The sequence below is a fragment of the Cyprinodon tularosa genome, unplaced genomic scaffold, assembly GCF_016077235.1.
Source record: "Cyprinodon tularosa strain WSP-4 unplaced genomic scaffold, ASM1607723v1 ctg817, whole genome shotgun sequence".
Classification (NCBI taxonomy): Eukaryota; Metazoa; Chordata; class Actinopteri; order Cyprinodontiformes; family Cyprinodontidae; genus Cyprinodon; species Cyprinodon tularosa.
The window spans coordinates 713,661-732,386 of NW_024039582.1; the positions used below are offsets into that span (position 1 = coordinate 713,661).

Consider the following 18,726-nt stretch of genomic DNA (forward strand, 5'->3'; position numbering starts at 1 on the left):
CCCCCCAGAACATTTTTTTTAGGTATGAAAAGGAGGACATGTCGTGGAAAAAGAGGACATCTGGTCACCCTAAAGAGGGGATTCTGGATTATTACATAAATGCTGTCAGCTCATTGGTCACAACGCAGGAGAGGGACGGGAACAGGTTTACCGTAAGTTTTGTATCTAACGTGCACTTGTTCTTCATTTTCCATTAGCTTTTTAACTGACTATTTTTTACACTCCCAGTAATACGGGACAAAGTGTGTTCCTTTTCCACTAAATACGGGACTAAATATATGGAACGATTCCATTTTTCAAGGGACGGTTGGCAACCCTACCCAGAGGGAATCAGTGGCGGCTGTACGGCGAGCTAACATCACTATTGGCAACATTTTCTTGATCTTTACATCTTAAGCCAGGCATAAGCTGTACAGTTTTCCAGTCATGCGAGAAATCGGGCCAATTTTCTGCCTGATGGTGCACAGTGTGGTATACAAGAGGTAAGGAGGGGAGATCAGCCTCTGATGACCACCTCCCGATCAGGAATCGTAAGTTCGGGAGAAAATCAAACATGTTTGAAATTCAGTCGGCCGTCGTAAGGTGGTCATTGGTAAATCCTGCTATTGAGCCAATTTACCAGAACCTCGAGCACTGCGCATGTGCAAACATGGGAGTTCTTCTTCTTCGAGACTGATGAGTCCGAGTAGCGCCATCTCTCGGCACTGAGTCCGACGTGGTTTCCAGATGTGCGGTGTGAGCAGGCAGATCGCAATCAGAGCGTTGGGTCGCACAGAGAACAAACATCATGAGCTGTGAACTTTTAAACCCTGGAGTTTCGTGGTACAGTTTGAGCTGCAGCTGCATGCAACGAGTGAAAAAATCGCAGTTTTTGCCTGGCTTAAGGTATGCAGGAGTTATAGCAACGACTCCTGAGCGATTTGCCAGTAGGAGAAAGAGGCAGAGACCTCTCTGCACCATTAAAAGGTCAGCGGTCCATTTCACAAAGCAGCTTTACTTAAATTTGAGTTAAATGCGGGGGATGGGACCTCTGGATGAGCTGAATTTTATCTTTAAAGTCGTAGGGAAGCGGCCGTTCCAACCATTGCATGTCCAAATTCCCCCGAGTGGTGCCCGACTTTACACGAGTGATAAAGTGAAGGTGATTGGTCGATTATCAAGGGGGCGGGATTGTTGTGGTGGAAAGTTCGCAAGCAATTTTTATTTTGGCTGGTTTGTTGGAAGCATCTTGCTAACCAGTTAGCAACTTAGTGCTAGCAGGTTCCCAATGGGAAATTCCATTGGGACCAAGTAGCACTAAATTGGTGACTTAGAAACGATGCTGTCAAGGAACGCTATGGACAGCGGAAACATGCAAGAGGAGGAGAGTTTAGTGTCGGAGGTCGTGGATGAGTCTCCTCCGTCATCCATTTTTTATTTAGAGGAGGAAAGCGGGGACGAAGATGTTGTGGAAGAGGACGCCAGGGCGGCAGAAGCTTGGTTTGGTGTAGAAGGCTTCCAGCCGTACATGTTTGAGCCCTTGCCTCGCAACGCTGCCAGTTCTGTTAGCTCTACGCCTGCTGAAGACACAGACGTCCATCCCCGTGAACACTGGGACGCAACTCAATGGGAAAGGAAAGGATTCTGATTTCAACCGTTGCGTATATTAGCTGCGACATATGAATCAAGATGCTATGACCGAAAACATTTGATTGACAGATGACCGTTGATATATGATTGGCTGAATTTAGGTGTTCAGGCTGACGTAGAACTAACTGGCCTGCAGAAGATAACGAAAAAAAAGACTGATTTTAAGACATAATTTTAAAAATAGAAATTTTCTATATTTTGGGGCAATATCATCTGACAAGGAGTACATTTATATACACGTTTAAGCCAGAATGATTTGACATTTAGATATGACTTCCCTACGACTTTAATATCTCTTAAACAAAAGTAACACTAATGATATTTTTTTAACTATTCAATCTGTTCACAAAGTTTGTGACGTGGGTGGAGTGTACGCTTCATACAGTTAGAGGGTATTGCATCACTTTTAGGACGCGCACCTTTTGTTGGCCGGTGGGAAACGGGTATAACAGCCTTCATCATCATCATCATCATCATCGTCTGGAAAGGGACGACCCACAAAAGTCAAGGCCTCTCAAGGATGAGTGTCGTTTTTAACTTTTTGTTTTAATTTTTTACCTTCCAGGTCCTTGAACTGATGTTTTTCACATTCACAAACTTTCAAGGTTTTCAAGGACACATTAAAAACTTTGAGTTTATTATAAAATATGTGTTTTGTCAAATGTTACAAAAAGAAATGAGCATTTTTTTTTTATTGCTGCATGAAAATACATCCCATGATAATATGGATACCAGCAGGCTTTGCTCTGGCCTCCTCCTCCTCCTCCTCCTCCTCTCTCTGTCAATCTGTTTTTCTGTCTGGGGTCCAGAGGTTAAGTTGTCCCCAGCATGTGTTGGTGCTCAGGTCAGCAGCCGCTGATGGCGGTGTGTGAAAGGCGGGTGGGGTGGGGGATCAGAGGGGTTCTTCCCTCCAACTGGAGCAGAAAGAAGACGACGATTCAGCAGAAGATCAGTTCAGAAGGACGTGGAGCTTCTGTCTCAGAAGCAGAACATGAATCCAGTCTCTATAAGGTCTCTGTGCCCTTTAGACCAGAACATCTGGGATGAACCCAAGCATCCAGAGCGGGTCTGGACCAGTGGAGGGAGGCGGTCTTCACACGCTTCCACCGCGGCGAGAATGACAGCAGCAGCTGCTGGCCTCATCTGGAGGTCACAACACAGAGAGGCTAAAAACAAAATTCTTTCACCCGGGGGTTTTCTGCCATGTGAAACACTGGATCACATGATCCGACGGGCAGAGAGTTTTCCCGACTGTCTGACTGCAGAACAATAAAGAGCAATTCAGGGTTTCAATGTCAGAGGTTCTATATAGGGGAGGAAAATCTGTTGAAGCGAATCCATTTCTCTCTAATGGTGTCCAAAGATATCGAAAATGGAACCTTTTCTTTTAACAGAAACTGACACAGAAAAAAATGTAAAAAAAAACTGTGAAGAGTTTTAAAAAATGTTAAAAATGGTCATAAAATATACTGTAAGAAATTAAAAACTTTGAAAAATGTCAGAAATTAAAATTGTCAAAAACTCTCAAAAGATTTGAAGATCAAACTTTTATCAAAATGTCAAAACTCATCAAACATCTATTAACTAACAAAAAAACAACCTTTAAATCCTGTCGCACGCTGACAATACAATTACAACAACTGTCAAAACAAAATTCTCAAAAAGAAACATTAAACTTTGGACAAATCGGATGAAACTTTCATTAAGATGTCAAGAATTGACTAAAAAAAAGTCAATCACTGTCAAAACCTCCAAAAGCAAAAACCTGCCAGAAACAAACCCGTCAAAAACTCTCAAAAAAATAGAACTTTGAAAACTCAGAAAATGTTAAGATACAACTTTTATTAAAAAGTCAAAACTCATAAAAAACTTTAAAAATATATTAACCATAAAAATTATGAAAAACCTTTCAATGCTGTCTTACACTGTCAATAAATTATCTAAAACTGTAAGAAACTGTCAAAAAATGTCAAAAACTCTAAAAAGATGTAAAGAAGAAACGACAAAAATCGTCCAAACTGTCAAAACATGAAAAAAAATTGTCAGAAACTGCCAGAAGTTGTCGTAAACTCTCAATAAAATATAAACAGCTGATAAACAGTGTCAGAAACTGTCAAACTAAATGTTAAATTCTCAAAAAAAAGGAAACCATGTTTAAAAATCTAAAAAAAATCGGATGAAACTTTCAATAAAATGTCAAAATAGAGAAAAACAGTCAAACACTGAAAAACTGATGTTTTTTTTTTGAAAGGTTCAGGCAGTTTGTGACAAACAGCCAAAAAATATCAGAGTGTAAAAAGAAAAATCTAAAATAAACTTTAAAACTCTTAGAGATCATCAAACTAAATGTAAAACTGTAAAAGAAAAAACTAGAACTTTAAAAACTCAGAAGATGTTAAGGTACTATTTTTATTAAAAAGTCAAAACTCATAAAAAACTTTAAAAAATATATTAACCATAAAAATTATGAAAAACCTTTAAATCCTGTCGTACACTGTCAATAAATTATCTAAAACTGCAAGAAACTGTCAAAAACTCTAAAAAGATGTAAAGAAACGTCAAAAATCGTCCAAACTGTCAAAAAATGAAAGAAAATAGTCGGAAACTGCCAGAAGTTGTCGTAAACTCTCAATAAAATATAAACAGCTGATAAACAGTGTCAGAAACTGTCAAACAAAATGTTAAACTCTCAAAAAAAGGAAACCATGTTTAAAAATCTAAAAAAATCAGATGAAACTTTCAATAAAATGTCAAAATCTCTAAATCTCTAAAAAGATGTAAAGAAGAAACGTCAAAAATCGTCCAAACTGTCAAAAAATGAAAGAAATTTGTCAGAAACTGACAGAAGTTGTCATAAACTCTCAATAAAATATAAACAGCTGATAAACAGTGTCAGAAACTGTCAAACTAAATGTTAAATTCTCAAAAAAAAGTAAACCATGTTTAAAAATCTAAAAAAATCTGATTAAACTTTCAATTAAAGGTCAAAATAGAGGAAAACAGTCAAACACTGAAAAACTGATGTTTTTTTTTTTTTTGAAAGGTTCAGGCAGTTTGTGACAAACAGCCAGAAAATATCAATGTAAAAAAAATCTAAAATAAACCTTAAAACTGTCAGAGATCATCAAACTAAATGTAAAACTTTGTCTAAACGTTTGAAAACTCAACAGATGTGTATTAAACTTTTATTGAAATATGAAAAACAATGAAAAATTATTTAAACTGTCAAAAAGTTCATCAAAATATGTCACTAATTATAAAATGTCCTTTTTTTATTTATACTGTAGCTTCTTTCTAAACTTTACTTAGAATTTCAGGGTATTTTTTGTCCTCCCACTTTCTTCCTTAATCTAAGAAGAGAACTCATTGTTATTCACGGTAGAGGATCAGTCATGCTTTGGGCTGTACAGGAACGGCTACAGGATGTAGCGGGAACTCTTTCCTCAGAATAACAGATAAAACATGGCCGCCATCTTTCCATGGAAGCTGCTCAGTGAGCTGAAGGGAGGAGAGGAAGGAGCCAAATGCTCCCAGATCTTTGTTAGTTTCAGTCAGAGAGAATCTGGAGTTTCCTGGATTCAAACCGTTCCGTTACTGGAAAACAGTGGATGAAGCTGTTGGTCCATGGCTGGAGGAGCTGCGTTTGTTCTCGTCTCAGATGAAGCCTGCGGACCTAAACTGTGACTAATGAGTCAATAAAGGCTGCGGCAGGAAGCGGCTCAGCGCTGCAGCAGAGCGAGTGATTGCTTAAAAACATCGGTATTAAAATATCATTAAAAGCAAAACCAAGTTTGTTTAATTTGGATTTCTGTCTAAAATATTTATCACTATGTGGCAGTTTGAGACGTCATTAAAATGGCTCCACCTGGGGGGGGGGGGTATTAATGAAATAATGGGGTTCTCAGTGCAGCGGAGCGTCCATTAATAAAAATAATGTCTGAGTTTAGGACCCTGCAGGTGCCATTTGTCTTCATCTCTAATGGTTCGCACTGATTAAGAAAGCAAACAGTGTGTGAGTCCTGAGAGGCGTTCGAGTGCGCTGGGAGATCTGAGCTCCGGCTGTTCTCTCATTTGGCTGGACGGCTCAGCCTCAGCAAACGGAGCTGACAACACTATGAGTGATCCTCCGCCTCGTTATTGACACAGACTTTATTTATAAAGCGTGTGGTTCTGCTGCGCGAGACGTTCGGCGCGGTGCGGCACGGCGCCGCCCCTCTGGCCGGCCAGAGAGCGGCAGACACCATTAATCAGAGGAATGTTATAATTAGGCTCAACACCCTCAGGCTGCATGAACTGAAACAACAGTAATGTATGAATGCGTACGGAGCACAAACACGCACACAGAGGGGGCCCTGTGGGGCCGAGGGGCCCCGGCTGTTTGCTCTATTGGCTCTAAGGGCCGTTCTCTGTGCGGAGACGCTGCTAAACAAGAGTTAGTTTGTTAGCGTCGCTAATAAACGCTGATGGGGATTTCTGCATCAGGGTCAAACCCGCTGATTCTGGAGTCTATTTTTGGTGGCGGGAGGGGGGGGCACAAAGGGCCCCATTTTAGGCGAGAAAATGAGCAAAACAAAAACAGTTTCTGGGTTTTCTTTTATTATAAATAGTAAGGATAATGCGCCTGTACACATGACATGACGTCACTTCGCTTCGTCCAGTAATACAAAAAAATAAAGATATAGAAAAGGGAATGAAAGGCTGCTGTGGCCTGCTGACTGACAGCAAAGAGGCTTCTGGGAGTTTTCTTTTTATCCTTTAGCCCCGCCTCCGGCAGACCATGGAGAACCAAACACACAATAACAGATGTACAGAAACAGATCACTGATCACAGGCCTGAAGGACAGAGGGAAAAAATTAAACAACTTCAGTAATAAAAGCAAGAATTTATGGCGACAACTTTGAATTTATTGACATTTGGTTTTAATCCAAACAGGTTTTAAAGGAAAAAGTCTGGTCAGCAAAGAACTAACTGGATGTGCTCTCTTCATCCTCTGACATGGGAGCTGGTTGACAGTTGCCTTTTGTATCTATGCTTCTTTTTCTATCTCTGCTTCTGTCTCCTTGAACCCCAGTGGGCCTCAGCAGATGGCCGCTCACACTGAGCCTGGTTCTGCTGGAGGTTTCTTCCTGTTCAAAGGGAGTTTTTCCTCTCCACTGTCGCTACAAGCATGCTTAGTGTGAGGGATTGCTGAAGAGTCAATGAGTTGATGCAATCAGCTGGTTTTCCTTAGATAGAAAACATTGGAATCAATGAGATGACGTGTTTTAATTGGAGCTATAGAAATAAACTGAATGGATCATTATTTATACCTAAAACTAATACTCCGCAGGGATTTTAATGAATTTAGCGTTAATCAGTGAAAAATAATACGTTTGTGGCGATCACCGAGTCTGGGAGCGGCCATTTTTGCCCAGATATAGTAGCCCCTCCCTCCTGCCATCTTCCAGCAGTGACGTCACGGTGCGGTAAGCCTAGCGCCATTCTCCCCGCTTTCCAAGCTAAATCAATGGGAACTACTAGACACATCTGCAATCAACAACAATTATTGAAGATTTCCAGAGGACTTCACCATTGAAATTCACCAGAGCTATAGTGAAACTGACAATGCCCACGTGCATGGCAGCTGGATGCTGGAATACATCGGGTAAAAGTGGAAAAAAAAGAGTTATTCCACCTTTCTGATTCCTGATCCTCCACGGACGGGTTGGTCGTTGGATCGCCAACTTGAAGAGGGAGGATTTGCCATCGAACTTCTGGCCAGAGAAAAAACCCGTAATATGTAGCCAACATTTGGAAGAAGAATGTTTTCAAGATGACTTGGATAATAGCGCGTTGTGACAAACACCAGATACAGCACTGGGACTTGATCAACAGCCGATACCGCACCGTGACAATGTCACTAACCAGTAGGTGGCAGTAGTGTTCTTTGACAAACATGGATGCCTCCAGTAAAGCACATTCACATGAAAATTACTCTGAATTAAAAACTCTGATCATTTATTGAACAGGATGGAATCATTTCAGCCATCTGCACCGTAAACAGCCATCTGTTTACGGTGCAGGCGCAGCGCGGTCAAGCTAGGTGCTTCCTGGTAGGAGCAGCTCTATGTAGATATATTCTCTGCATGGCAAAAACTGATCGAATAAATAGTAAAAATCCTTTTAAAAAAAGCGTATTTGATTCATTTGAGCCGATAAATGAGACGATCTGTTGTTTGGTTTCTCCAATGTAAAGATCAGAGCATTCCTCTTGATCTTTATATTTAAAAAAACCACCTGTTTGAATGGCCACCCCCCCCATGTTTGAAGATGAAGAGGTTCTGCTGCTGCGATCCCACTAACATCTCTAAGTTCTCTCTGACGGCTGCAGAACCGGAACCCAGAGGGGTCGGCTACCTGGACCGAGGTCGCTGTTGCTGTTTGGACTAAAGGAAAATTCAACAAATTCAAAGTTGACACCCAGAATCCATGGTATGATTAAACAAAACAAAAAGATCAAAGCAACAGGAAGTGATGCGCCGTAGTTTGGTGGTTCTGGTCCAAAGTGTTTCTTCTGTCCTGGTTTGGCTCTAAGACGACTTGTATTGCACTTCTGGTCCGCCTTGTTTCTCTAATGTCCCTCAGTCGTGACTTGTGACCCGTTTTCTCGGGGTGGGGGGGGGGGGGGGGGGTCGGGGACTATAAAGGTTTTCTTTTACACTGTGACCCCCCCTCAAATGTCACTTTCCCTCTAAAGTCGCCCTTTGACCTCCTTTGAGTTGCTCTGAAGAACTACAAAAGGCCGAGATCTGGGGGGGTGGGGGGGTCACCCGTACAGCTGGAGGTGACATCATAGCCTGATACAGTAAAAAAAAGCCTCAGATTCATCAGTGTTTGTTTTCTGTGGAATTTTCTCTCCATCCGTGGGGCGTGGACGTCCGAGAGACGTCAGAGGAAAACATCTCCTCTGGAGGAAACGGGTCGTCTTCTCTGGAGGAAATGGGGTCGTCTCCTCTGGAGGAAACAGGATAATCTCTGGAGGAAACGGGACCATCTCCTCTGGAGGAAACAAGTCGTCTCCTCTGGAGGAAACGGGGTCGTCTCCTCTGGAGGAAACGGGATTGTCTCCTCTGGAGGAAACGGGGTCGTCTCCTCTGGAGGAAACGGGGTTGTCTCCTCTGGAGGAAATGTGTCGTCTCCTCTGGAGGAAACGTGTCGTCTCCTCTGGAGGAAACGGGGTCATTTCCTCTGGAGGAAACGGGATCATTTCCTCTGGAGGAAACGGATCATCTCCTCTGGAGGAAACGGGATCATTTCCTCTGGAGGAAACGGATCATCTCCTCCGGAGGAAACGTGTCATATTCTCTGGAGGAAACGGGATCGTCTCCTCTGGAGGAAACGGGATTGTCTCCTCTGGAGGAAACGGATCATCTCCTCTGGAGGAAACGGGATTGTCTCCTCTTAAGGAAACGGGATCGTCTCCTCTGGAGGAAACGGCATCGTCTCCTCTGGAGGAAACGTGTCTTCTCCTCTGGAGGAAACGGGATCGTCTCCTCTGGAGGAAATGGGATCGTCTCCTCTGGAGGAAATGGGATCGTCTCCTCTGGAGGAAACGGGATCGTCTCCTCTGGAGGAAACGGGATCGTCTCCTCTGGAGGAAATGGGATCGCCTCCTCTGGAGGAAACAGGATCGTCTCCTCTGGAGGAAACAGGATCGTCTCCTCTGGAGGAAATGGGATCGTCTCCTCTGGAGGAAACAGGATTGTCTCCTCTGGAGGAAACGGATCATCTCTGGAGGAAACAGGATCGTCTCCTCTGGAGGAAATGGGATCGTCTCCTCTGGAGGAAACAGGATTGTCTCCTCTGGAGGAAACGGATCATCTCTGGAGGAAAAGGGATCGTCTCCTCTGGAGGAAACGTGTCGTCTCCTCTGGAGGAAATGGGATTGTCTCTTTCACTGTGGTTCTTTGATCTCCTCTTCCAGTCTCTCTCTCCTGGGAATGTGTCCTGGTAACAGGAAGCAGTTTTTGGTCCGAACATCGAGGCTTTTCTGTGGCTCTACACCCCCCTCCCCATCCTGCTGCTGATCAGGTGATCTCAGGCCTCAGATAAGGAAGGGCACCTGTGGGGGGGAACAGACAGAATGGATGTTAAAATATTTCCTATTAGATGATAAAAAAGACAAACGGACGCCGTAAATCAGTGTGACAAGCAAACATGCAGCCAGAGCTCAGTTCATGTGGTGGAATGGCCTAGTCAAAGTCCAGACCTAAACGATGCTAACAAGGGTTTACAAACATTCTCCATCATTTTCCACTTTGTCTCATTTTAGAGAGGAATGGGGTAAAGGTGACTCTAAGAGACGCCCCCTACTGCAGGGGCAGGGAGCTGCCATTTTTACATTCATACCAGGAGTGTAAATCTGAAACATTACAAATAGCGTTGAGTTCCAGGCTTTCTACAGTTTTGCATGTTTTCTAACCAAAAACAAGGTCTTTTGGGCTGCCGTCTAAAACCTGGAACTCAACGCTATTTCTGACATTTTGAATTGAAAAAGCTTTTTGGATTTAGAGATTAAACTAACAGATTCTGCAGAGTGGGAGAATAGAGATAGAATGAAGCAGAATGATGAAAAAGGGGTCCCTATGTCCTCCAGCAGTCTAAGCCTATAGCAGCAGAAGTAAAGATTTGGTAATTTTGTCTTCTGGTCCATTTGGCCGGTGAGTCAAAAAGTTTAATTTTGGACCGTGGAAACAAAGCAAGCGAATATCAACCTGCTCATCATCAAAGTCAGTGACAGGATGCAATCAGCTGGTTCTTCCTTAGAAACGGTTTTGCTATAAATAAACCGCTAACAGTTGGAAGAGCTAACGCTAACAGAGTTCATTTGACCCAGCCGGTGTTCTGTCAGATGAACATACCCAGTCAGACCAGTATACCCATAGTCAATACCCATTTATCCCTTTAGTTATGTACAAAACAACAATTTAATTACTTACTTAATGGTGTTTTTGAAGCATAAGGCGATCTGACCTTAAAGTGTTTATACTAAAGGGACACACGCCCGTTGAGGTAGTTTAAAGTCTATTTTTCGTAAAACGAAAGGGATAAACGCAAATCTGACGTCTTGTTCATGCATATTGACTGTAGGTTTGCTGATCTGATGGAGTATGCTGGTCTGTTGGAGTATGCTGGTCTGATGGAGTATGCTCAGCTGACAGAACAACGGCTGACTCTAATCTAATTTATCACAGCTTCACAGACGAAGAAAAGAAAATGTCTCCCTGACAGGAAGGCCAGGTCTGCCAAAGACGCTGGTTTCCGCGAGCAGCGCTGCTTCCCCAGCTGACCTCAGTCCAGCACCTGTTTCCAATCGCCGTCCTGCCAGAGGCTGTTAGGATCTGCCCCCCCGCTCCTCAAGCCGTACGCCGCTATCCAGTCGCCCTGATTAATCACATCAGCCTTGTCACGCTGCTGAGGAGTGTGTCCTTCATGCCACCCTCTCCTCCTCCTTCAGACGTCGGACCGAGAGATTTCATCAGACAGTCGCTGTTCGGATGTTAACTCCCACATTCATCTGATACCTGCAGCCGCGTGGAGGCGGATGGAGTCCGCCGTCTTTGAAGGCCCGGCTCTGTTGAGGTTACCATGGGGTCAGTGGTGTTACCCTCCCCTGTAATCAGGCTGTGACGTTGTCCTCCAGCGTTTCACCCTGATGGGAGCTGACTGCTCCGTGTAACTAAGCGTGGAGCTCCGTATCAGCGCGGGAAGTTTCCGCTCTGCACAATTAACCCCAACACTTGAGCTTAGCCGACGGGCCGCATCTAACGAGCGGCGGACGCCGGACGAAAAGGCCCGTCGTCACCTTCTCCTCTGCTTCATCATTTTCAGGGTCCTTTAGCTAACATTAATCTGACGCCCACTGGTCTGAAGAAACGCTTCATCAGTTTTAGTCCGTGAGGCAGACACCCTGTCTACTTTTAAGGCTAGGCTTAAAACTTTCCTCTTTGATAAAGCTTCTAGTTAGAGTGGCTCAGGTTATCCTGAGCTATCTCTATAGTTCTGCTGCTATAGGCTTAGACTGCTGGAGGACATAGGGACCCCTTTTTCATCATTCTGCTTCATTCTATCTCTATTCTCCCACTCTGCAGAATCTGTTAGTTCAATCTCTAACGTTCTGCTCTCTCTGCTTTTTCTCATAGTAGCTTCATCTGGTCTGTTCCTGTTTGGCTGTGACTCCATCCTGGAGAGAAATATCAGCTGTGCTGCTGCCATCAATACCTTTGTTTCTAGATGTTGGAGCTTGGCCTGTTTTCCAGTGTAGTCCTGTTTCTCTGACTGTGACTAACTGGATGTGCTCTCTTCATCCTCTGACATGGGAGCTGGCTCGGAGCTCGTCTGCCTGGCTGTGTGTTTCCTGGACGGGGCCGCCTGTGGAGCTGGTTGACAGTTGCCTTTTGTATCTATGCTTCTTTTTCTATGTCTGCTTCTGTCTCCTTGAACCCCAGTGGGCCTCAGCAGATGGCCGCTCACACTGAGCCTGGTTCTGCTGGAGGTTTCTTCCTGTTCAAAGGGAGTTTTTCCTCTCCACTGTCGCTACAAGCATGCTTAGTGTGAGGGATTGCTGAAGAGTCAATGAGTCGATGCAATCAGCTGGTTTTCCTTAGATAGAAAACTTTGAATCAATCTGACTGGATGATCTGGTGAACTGGAAAGTGACCTGAGATGACATGATGGGAATTGGAGCTATAGAAATAAACTGAATAGAATCAGCAGTTTGTTGAACGACCTCTGACCTCAGAGCAAACTGGTTACTCTGCATCGGAATCAGATGCTCTGACTTTAGATTCTCTCTGAACACCGTCAGTCTTACGAACTTCACCTCCATTGTTGTTCTTTCTCATGCTATAATTTTGTCTGATTTATTAATAAAGGTTTTATAAGCGACAACATAGACGAGGCGTCCTTTATCAGAAGTTAAGAAACAAGTCGAGACGTGAATTGGTTGCAAAGTCCATTTATTCTGGATAAAGAGCTTTATTTCTTTAGTACCACGGTCAATACAGGAGAGCAATGGATCATCGGTGGCCTGCAACAATATAAAGAGACGCTGCAGCCAATCAGAATTCAGTATACCAGACCAAGGGTTTACTTTGGTTTAAATTCAGACTTGTGTAAAATCTGTTATCATTATATATTTTTTTAATGGAGGAAGAGAAAGAAAAAAATATCTGCCTTATGCTACGTTTAGGCCGCAATGAGCAGAAGCAGCTGGTTTACCAGCTATGTTAATGGTTGACGGCCATCAAGGCGCAGCAAAAGGTCCTGCAGCGCGTTTTAAGCAGCAGGAGCAGAGCCTCATTAGCATCTGAGGCACTTCAGAATCAGCAGCTGCTGGAGTTTGAAGAATTGAACTTTAGCTGCTGGACACGCCCCATGAACCAATGAGAGAAGCTAAACTGGGAGCTGGCAGGGAGTCAGACGCAGCACTGCTGATGCTGAGCGCTACGATCACTCCTCTGAAACAGTTTATTAACGCCTAAATTAACCTAAAATGTAGACATATGTTCAACGTTAATATCCTGCTGCATGCAGTTTAGATTACATACGTGAAAAACGCTAACATCTACTTCCAGCTGCCGCGAAAAGTAGCAGAAAACTGCAAAGAGGCGACCGGCCTGAGGCTGCTGTTGAATGGGATTCCCAGTGACAGCGCAGCGCCGGTATGTGGGGGTCTGAGCGGCTCCCACAGAGAAATAATCTTTGAAGGCAGGATGGTAATCTTGGGTTTACTCTTTGATGGTAAACCCAACGCGCATCGGACCCACATTTCCACCGTGCATCAGAACTAAACTCATAGAAGCATTAGAAATGAAGCCAGGGATCGGTAAACTGGATTAAAAACTTAAAACTGTGTCATTCTCAGCAGTTTAAAATCTGTCAAAGTTTGTTTTTTTATTTTCGTAGAAGGAGACTTTCCTAAAGACGTGCTGGGCGGGGCAGGGTGGGGCGGGGCGGAGCGGGGTGTTAACCTGAGTGGCGGCTCAGGTTAACCCTCACTTTGATCTTTGTTTTATGTATCCTACATGTGCCGCTAGGACGTCGCCCACCCACCCAATGACCCTGATTAAGACATAAAAATGCTTTTAATTTTTTTTTATAATTTAATTTTAAATTAACATTTAAAATATTAAAAAATGTATGTACATTTTTTTTAGATGTGCAAGATAAATAATAAATAAATTAATATTTAATGAGCATTATTCCATTATTCGTCAGATTGGTGACGTATTTCCATCCTAGGAAATACAGAGTGATAGGAGGCAGACGTTTCACGGATGATTGACAGGTCGAGCGAGGGACTTGGATACGCATTGGAGAGAAAGAGAGAGAGAGAAATGCAGCAAGAACCGTCTTTTTCCAGGACCTGGTTTAGCTCCAAGGCTAGGCTAACTGCATGCAACGAGGCTAAGGCTTTATTCTGCTTCCCTGCCTCCTATTTCAATTCAGTTTTTTTATATAGCGCCAAATTCACAGCACATGTCATCTCAAGGCACTTTACAGTTCAACCAGATCATCCAGTCAGATTGATTCAAATGTCAGGACCTGATCCAGCATGGATAAAGACAGCTAGGACTGATTTAAAGCACTTTTTAGAAAAGCCATAGAAGAATAAACAATCTGGGATTCACATGGAAAATAATAGAATCTAGTGTACTTTTTCTAGATCTTTGTTAATTTGCATAGTTGTTCTTAAATAAACACATTCTTAGAAATTAAATCGTTTTTATACATTTAAAAAAAAATATAAAGCTGATTAATAGCTTCTCCATTATTAAACTATTCCATTATTTTTTTTAGGTTTGTGACACAATATTGGACCAAAACACAGATTTACCTTCACAGCCTCAGAAGGACGAGATTTATGGACAAAAACTAAACCTGGACATGAAATTATGTTTTTATAATGTTTTTGTTTTGGTATTCATATAAATATACGGCTGTAATAACTTAGTAAACGTTTGATTGTTTTTTGGTATATGTCTATCTTGGATTTATAGGTAGCAACTGGCCACTGGTATGTATAATGAAAGCTAGCTAGCTAGCTAGCTTCTTTCCTGGATGCAAACAGATGGAGGCAGTTGGAAAAAGGGGGGGTGATTATTGACCTTACTTTGTCCGTACTGGCCGTACTGGTAGGACACCACGTGGTCCACGCTGTAGCCCGCTGAGCTGTAGGACGGGGTGCAGTAGGACTGGGAGCTGGGCAGCGAGGGCAGCGCCGACATGGACGGGACGCTGGAGAGACCCTCCAGGCCTTTGATGTGGTCCATTCGCTGGCTGCAGCTGGCGGCCATGGCGGCGGGCGACTCCAGGCCCCCGGTCAGAGGGGAGATGGCGTAGTCGCTTTGGGGCTGGTGCGGCACGCCGCCTGGGTTCAGCAGACCCATCACCTGGATGGGAGAGGAAGATCAGAAGGTGTCAGGATGACGGAGGAGCGATTAAACTATTTGTCTCTGATCCACTTCTTGTGGAAATGTTGACGCGGCTCCAGGGATGATCTGGGAGCTCGATGCGCCGGCAGAGATAAAGCAAAGGAGAGGCGTGTCTGCGTGAGCCGGGCTGAACCACAGCAGATCTGGAGGAACCCTTCAGCTCCTGACCTGGTCTTTATTAGCCTGAGATAATCAGATTTAGGGGAACGGTCCTTGGCCCACGAAGGACGGAAAACAGCCGGAGGTCAGCCGCTTCAAACAGGCCGACATCCAGCGCGGCTTATCGGATCTACCTGTCCCTCATTAAGCTGCTGGCCGGGCCGTTACTGGGGGGACTGGGACCCAACCTGCTGCTCCAAATGTAAAATCTCCCACCTTGTCCTGACGGAGCAAAGGCCTCCAGGCTGACCTAATGAGAAGCAGCTACACGCCGACACGTCGCTCCACATCCACACACACACATGGTCCTGCTTAAATCATTTCCCTGCTGGGGAGGCGAGTCCATGTTGATGGAGGAACGTTTTCTGCTCTGAAACCAAAACCTTGTAAACTTAAAACCAGGGTTTGGCTTTAATATGAGAAACTGAACGAGACGATCGACCGGCAGGAGCAGCATTATACCCTTAGAACAGCTTTGGTAGATTTCAGGCACCTTAAAGAAGCAGTATTATTATTCTTATTTGAATGTAAATCATGTTCTGGACTCGGAGTGTTTGTTACTGCAGCGCCGCCGTCGCCTGAATATAAATTTACAGGATATAAAAGATAAATCAGACTCTGACTTAGAAACGACGCTGTCAAGGAACGCTATGGACAGAGGAAACATGCAAGAGGAGGAGAGTTTAGTGTCGGAGGTCGTGGATGAGTCTCCTCCGTCATCCATTTTTTATTTAGAGGAGGAAAGCGGGGACGAAGATGTTGTGGAAGAGGACGCCAGGGCGGCAGAAGCTTGGTTTGGTGTAGAAGGCTTCCAGCCGTACATGTTTGAGCCCTTGCCTCGCAACGCTGCCAGTTCTGTTAGCTCTACGCCTGCCGAAGACACAGACGTCCATCCCCGTGAACACTGGGACGCAACTCAATGGGAAAGGAAAGGATTCTGATTTCAACCGTTGCGTATATTAGCTGCGACATATGAATCAAGATGCTATGACCGAAAACATTTGATTGACAGATGACCGTTGATATATGATTGGCTGAATTTAGGTTTTCAGGCTGACGTAGAACTAACTGGCCTGCAGAAGATAACACAAATGTTGAGGCAGGATTTTCTAAAAAATTTAAATTTTCTACATTTTGGGACAATATGGTCTGATAAAGAGTACATTTATTTACATGTTTAAGCCAGAATGATTTGACATTTAAATATGACTTTCCTACGACTTTAACTTTTGCTGCTGGACGCGCCACATTAACCAATCAGAGAGAAGCTCCGCCATGTTACGTTGCTGTGTTTTCAGACAGGAGGGAAAGACAGAGAAAACCCGGGAATTCTTCAACAATGGAAGAGAAATTCATCACCGCTCTTTGCTCTCCTCCGGTTGTTTACAACCAATCATGTTATCAGTATAGAGACAGGAGCAGAAAGGACTTTACCTAGGGGAGGATTAGCGAGGAAATCTGACTCTATGCTAAGTTATTTAGGCTTTTACGATCTACTGCTAATGTCACGCTGCTCAATAAATGTGTTTATTCAGAGACTGCGTGCAGGAAGAGGTGGAAGGATAGACCCAATTTTTCCAACGCGCAGCTAGAGCAGCAAAGATGCTTCAGTCGTGCATCAGAACTAAACTTGTACAAGCATCAAAAACGAAGCAGAACGCGCGTTTTTGTGGTCTGAACGTAGCATAGCCTTAATGCTAACAATGGCGGATGAGATACCAAATCCAGAGGTCAGTGGATTTTATATGACTCTGTTTCCAGGACCAACTTCTGGTGTGATTATTGACGGTAAAAATGGCGGCGGACTGACCTGGATGACTTCCCCCCTTCATCGAAGTGAAAAACTGGTCAGCTGACCTTTAAAAGTAGGACATGACCGAGCAGTTTCTGTGGCTTTCCATGACTCCCCCAAATAGTCAATATAATTATTATGTTTTACCTTATTTATATAGTTATATTAGTTAAAAAACACAAAAATCAAATGAAACAAATGAGCTGATTTAAATTCAGTCTTCAGGTCAAGATTGGAGAGTGATGGGAAAAAATGGACGCTCTCTAGAAGCGGCGCACTGATTTCTGGCCCATCCAGATTGTTTTATAAATAAAAGAAACTTTTCTCCTGAAAAACACGAAACTCTATTACCTAAACAATAAAAACCTAAATGTAAATCAAAGTTTAGAGCACAGACAGTTAGGGATATTCACATGTTCACCAACGTAGAGAAGATCTGCTTTATCAGATCGGATTCGTTCGCCGATCTTCCAAATTTAAGGTGATGGAGGCCGATTGATCGTCCACCTGATCGGCCGGCCGATAAACCTACTTTCTATGATCTAAAATACACTTTGCAGATGCTTTTAGATATGAATGGGGCTTCGTTAAAATCAGATATCTGTCTGGTTGTTCAGGATCTCATTTTATTTAAAGAAGAAGTCGCTCATATTCAGAATTTAAACTTCTGAAAGTTCTTTAAATCTGAAATGATTCCATCCTGTTCAATAAATGATCAGTGTTTTTAATTCAGAGTAATTTTCATGTGAATGTGCTTTACTGGAGGCATCCATGTTTGTCAAAGAGCACTACTGCCACCTACTGGTTAGTGACGTCACGGTGCGGTATCGGCTGTTGATCAAGTCCCAGTGCTGTATCTGGTGTTTGTCACAACGCGCTATTATCCAAGTCATCTTGAAAACATTCTTCTTCCAAATGTTGGCTACATATTACGGGTTTTTTCTCTGGCCAGAAGTTCGATGGCAAATCCTCCCTCTTCAAGTTGGCGATCCAACGACCAACCCGTCCGTGGAGGATCAGGAATCAGAAAGGTGGAATAACTCTTTTTTTCACTTTTACCCGATGTATTCCAGCATCCAGCTGCCATGCACGTGGGCATTGTCAGTTTCACTATAGCTCTGGTGAATTTCAATGGTGAAGTCCTCTGGAAATCTTCAATAATTGTTGTTGATTGCAGATGTGTCTAGTAGTTCCCATTGATTTAGCTTGTAAAGCGGGGAGAATGGCGCTAGGCTTACCGCACCGTGACGTCACTGCTGGAAGATGGCAGGAGGGAGGGGCTACTATATTTGGGCAAAAATGGCCGCTCCCAGATTCAGTGATGGCAACGAAAATTATTATTTTTATTTTTTCACTGATTAACACTAAATTCATTAACTCCCTGCAAATGTATTAGTTTTTGATCGATTTCTTTGATGTTTTCTTTATCTTCTGGTTTTATTGCTATTTTGTTGTTTTCTGGATATATTTGAGTTCTTAGGCTTTTCTTTGTTGCCCCTTCTAGAATCCTCTGTTCACATCTGCTCCAGATCGGCTCACTAATCCTGTCTTTGTTCAGTCTGCCATATATACTCTCCCTGTCAGGTTGAGTGGAGGTTTTAGGACCCAAATGCAGAGCCAGAGGTGAGTTCTTGTAGTTTTAATGTTCAATGTTTAAAGGTAACTGAGGC

The 18,726-nt window shown here is 43.4% G+C and overlaps 1 protein-coding gene across 4 annotated transcripts in view; it reads right to left on the reverse strand.

Annotated features, from left to right (window-relative positions):
- Nucleotides 1-9,555: 9,555 nt before the first annotated feature.
- Nucleotides 9,556-18,726, reverse strand: part of pax3b (paired box 3b) — a 46,735-nt gene continuing 37,564 nt past the window's right edge. For 2 of the 4 annotated variants that reach the window (XM_038272091.1, XM_038272089.1), the window contains exons 8-9: nucleotides 14,784-15,063; nucleotides 9,556-9,731 (exon numbers count right to left, since the gene is read on the reverse strand). In XM_038272091.1, coding sequence (XP_038128019.1) covers nucleotides 9,697-9,731; nucleotides 14,784-15,063 — 315 coding nt within the window. In that variant the 3' untranslated portion in view covers nucleotides 9,556-9,696. Of the gene's footprint in view, nucleotides 9,732-14,778; nucleotides 15,064-18,726 lie in introns of all 4 variants that reach the window. The other 2 variants (XM_038272092.1, XM_038272090.1) reach the window with 1 other exon arrangement.